This window comes from Herpailurus yagouaroundi, unplaced genomic scaffold (assembly GCF_014898765.1).
Source record: "Herpailurus yagouaroundi ecotype Mexico unplaced genomic scaffold, PumYag 205, whole genome shotgun sequence".
Lineage (NCBI taxonomy): Eukaryota > Metazoa > Chordata > Mammalia > Carnivora > Felidae > Herpailurus > Herpailurus yagouaroundi.
Genome location: NW_024412436.1, coordinates 7,952,471 through 7,955,728, shown reverse-complemented (window position 1 = coordinate 7,955,728; position 3,258 = coordinate 7,952,471). Strand labels below are relative to the sequence as shown.

General features: G+C 45.3%; 1 protein-coding gene across 1 annotated transcript; it reads right to left on the bottom strand.

Moving 5' to 3' along the window:
- Positions 1 to 1,722: 1,722 nt before the first annotated feature.
- BECN2 (beclin 2) lies at positions 1,723 to 3,024 on the bottom strand. Its single transcript, XM_040451641.1, has one exon. It carries the CDS (start codon positions 3,022 to 3,024, stop codon positions 1,723 to 1,725), a length of 1,302 nt encoding a protein of 433 aa, XP_040307575.1.
- Positions 3,025 to 3,258: the final 234 nt, after the last annotated feature.

The window sequence follows — 3,258 nt, the reverse complement described above, 5'->3', positions numbered from 1 at the left end:
TGCTGATAGCCAGTAACCAGTATCCTGTCTCTTTCCTAATCTCAAATGGAGAGTTTTTTAAAACCCAAAACTTATGGAAGTACCTTTATATTCAAGGAATACATTTTTTTTATTTTTTCCTACTTTTCTGAGTTTTCATATTATGTTTTATAACTTAATCTTTTTAGTTAATATATTTATACAAGTATTGTCTCAAATGTTATGTTAATTAAATATTCCTCTTAACATCCTAATACCTACTCTATATTCCATCATAGGCTTAGACCTTAATTTATGTAACCAATCTCCTAGTCTCTTAATGTGTGACAAGTTATTCACTTTCCAGGGCACCTGGATGACTCAGTCAGTTAAATGTTGGATTTTGGCTCAGATTATGGTCTCACGGTTCCTGAGTTTGAGCCCACATTGGGCTGTCTGCTATCAGCACAGAGTCAGCCTCAGATTCTCTCTCACTGCCCCTTCCCCACTCCCACGTGCTCTCTCAAAAATAAACTTAAAAAAAATTTAAGTATCTTCCTTTTCTCATTTTCCATCCACAATGACTTCTATTTATAGATAGTATGTATGCAGCCGTAGCTATTACAGGCACTATCTATGGACTACAAAGCTAACATAGCTCTCAGGGAGTTGTTTGGTTAAAAGATCTTGCAGATAAGCAACAGCTTAGGCAAAAGGCAGAGGAAGTTTGGACTTAGCATGTATTGGAATAAGAGGGTGCTGGAAGAAGTGTGAGGTGAGCCTGGAGACACACAGGGAGACCCAGGGTTGAATTTTGTCTTGAGAGCAATGGAACAACAGTGGAATGATGCATTTTTTTAAAATGTTTGAGAGAGAGCACACACAGGGAAGGACAGAGAGAAAGAGACAGAGAATCCAAGGCAGGCTCTGAGCTGTCAGCACAGATCCTGATTCAGGGCTCGAACTCACAAACCTTGAGATCATGACCTGAGCCAAAACCAAGAGACGGATGCTTAACCGACTGAGACACCCAGGTGCCCTGCAACTTGCATTTTTAAAAAAGTTCTCTGACTCTTTTTAAATCTTTAGGTCTCTGTAAGACTTCATCTGATGACTCTTAACTGATGATTGGATTGACTTAGCCAAGATGCTACCATCCTCTTTGGCCACACAACCCCACCAGGTTGGTCTCAACATAATGGCACAGCCCAAGAGGACACACTTCTATACATTCTTCAATGATTTAAAGTAAGAAGTTTATTGAAAGTTTCTCAGGGATGAAGGAGGGGTTTACACTATATATCGCAGCAAAAACTTAATCTTCGAATATTCACCCTCCCCATAAAGTTCTGCTACATACATTAGTGACCCAGACACTTTATGAAGATTCCAGCTTTCTCCTTCTCCCCACCCCCCACCTTCCTCCAGCCCCACCCCAGTGCTTTCCCTCTGCATCTCTTGATCCCTTTTTTTTAATGTTAATTTACTGAGAGACAGAGTGCAAGCTGGGGAGGGACAGAGAGAGAAGACATACACACAGAATTGGAAGCAGGATCCAGGCTCCGAGTGGCCAGCCAGAGCCCACAGACCGCAAGATCATGACCTGAGCTGTAGGTGGCCACCCAACCAACTGAGCCACCCAGGTGCCCCTGTTGCCATTAACTTTTTAAAGTTATAAGCATGTTATCTCTTCCAATTTTACAATTGTGATATGGTCACAAATAGTTTAAAGCAAAAAAAAATCTCCCTCTCCCTCATAGAAAGTTATTTCTGACAATATTTTAAAGACAGCCAAGCAAGACTACACTTAAAATTTATAAGCATGAGCTTGAGTGCCTTTGTCCACTGCTCCTCCGTGTTCAGGCGGGTTCTGATGGAATAGAACTCACCAGTGCTTCCAGAGTCTTCCATCAGGCCGTTGTCCACATGAATCTTGCAGGGCAGGCAGAGACCCCACTCGCCTTTCTCAGCCTCTTCCTTGAACTGCTGCATGCAGTCCAAAAAAGCCATCATTGCGAGGTCAAAGTTGACATCCAAGCAAGTAATCTGCCCCGTGTTGCAGAACAATGGCAGCTCAATGGCGTCATCCGTTAAAGACTTCAGATAGGACCGGTTTCCACGGGGGAAGAGTTGATACCTCTGAAACTCCAGCCCAATCTTGTTGGACAGGGCATGAAGTAGCAAGGCTGTCTGTCCCCAGGCCATGTTGATCTCATTCCAGCTCACGGGGACAGTGGGGAGGCAGCCCAATCTGAAGCTATTGATGATGCCCACAGGGCCATCATCCCTGATCTCAAAGGTGGCACTGAAGACATTGGTCTTCTTCAGCCAGTCCCACTGGATCTGGGCATGTACCAGCTGGTTCCTCCTGCTGGTCAGCTCATCCTGCAGTTCCAGTTGCTGCCATTGTAAGTTACTGTAGTCCCTCCAGTGCTGCTCATCCTGCTGGTCCAGCACTTGAGTCTCTGCTCTGGCTGCTTCGAGATCCTCTGCTACTCTTCTTTGGTTCTTCTCCACCTCCTCCAGCGATTGAGCCAGCCTTGCTTCCTCCAGCTCCAGGCCCTCCAGCTCCTCCTGCAGTGTCTCCAGCTCCCCGTCATGTATTCTCTTCCTCCAATGTTTGTAGTTCTGGTTCTCTGTTTCTGTGAGAATGAGTTGGGTGTCCAGCTCCTCTAAAAGTTTGTCAGTACAGTCCTCACACAGGGCGTGGTCCACATCTCTTTCACCAGTCAGGATGTCAAAAATGTCCCCAGCAGTCTTCTGGGCGTTACTGAGCATACTTGTAGGGGCAAACTCTCCAAGTAAGATGAAGTTGCTAGAACTGTCCCTGGACATCTTGCCATCATCTCCAGGGAGGGTGGAGCAGCAGGTACTATCCTGCAGCTTCTCAGTATCTGTCTCTGCCTTGGAGGCAGGGCCTCTTTCCAGAGTTTCTCCTGGCTCCCACTGAGCTGAGAGTGTGGAAGCTGTAGGTTCTTGGGTGGTCTCAAGACCTGAGGTCTCCATGGACTGATTCAGCGTTAGCGGCTGCTTGCAGCACTGGCAAATGAAGCGGATGGGGAACATGGTGGAGGCCTTGGCTCTTACTTTGATCCTAAGTTTCCTCTGGCTCCCCACTTACTTGTCCATTTATACCTTTTTAAACTTCTTTAGAGGAGTAATTCCTTCAAAATGCATATCTCATCTTGTTGCTCTTCTTAACACCTTACTTTGGTGCCCTCCTTAGATACTCTAAGGTTCCTTTAGCTCCTTTTAGACAAGTAAATCTTTCTAGAAGGCAAATCTGATCATCTCACTTTG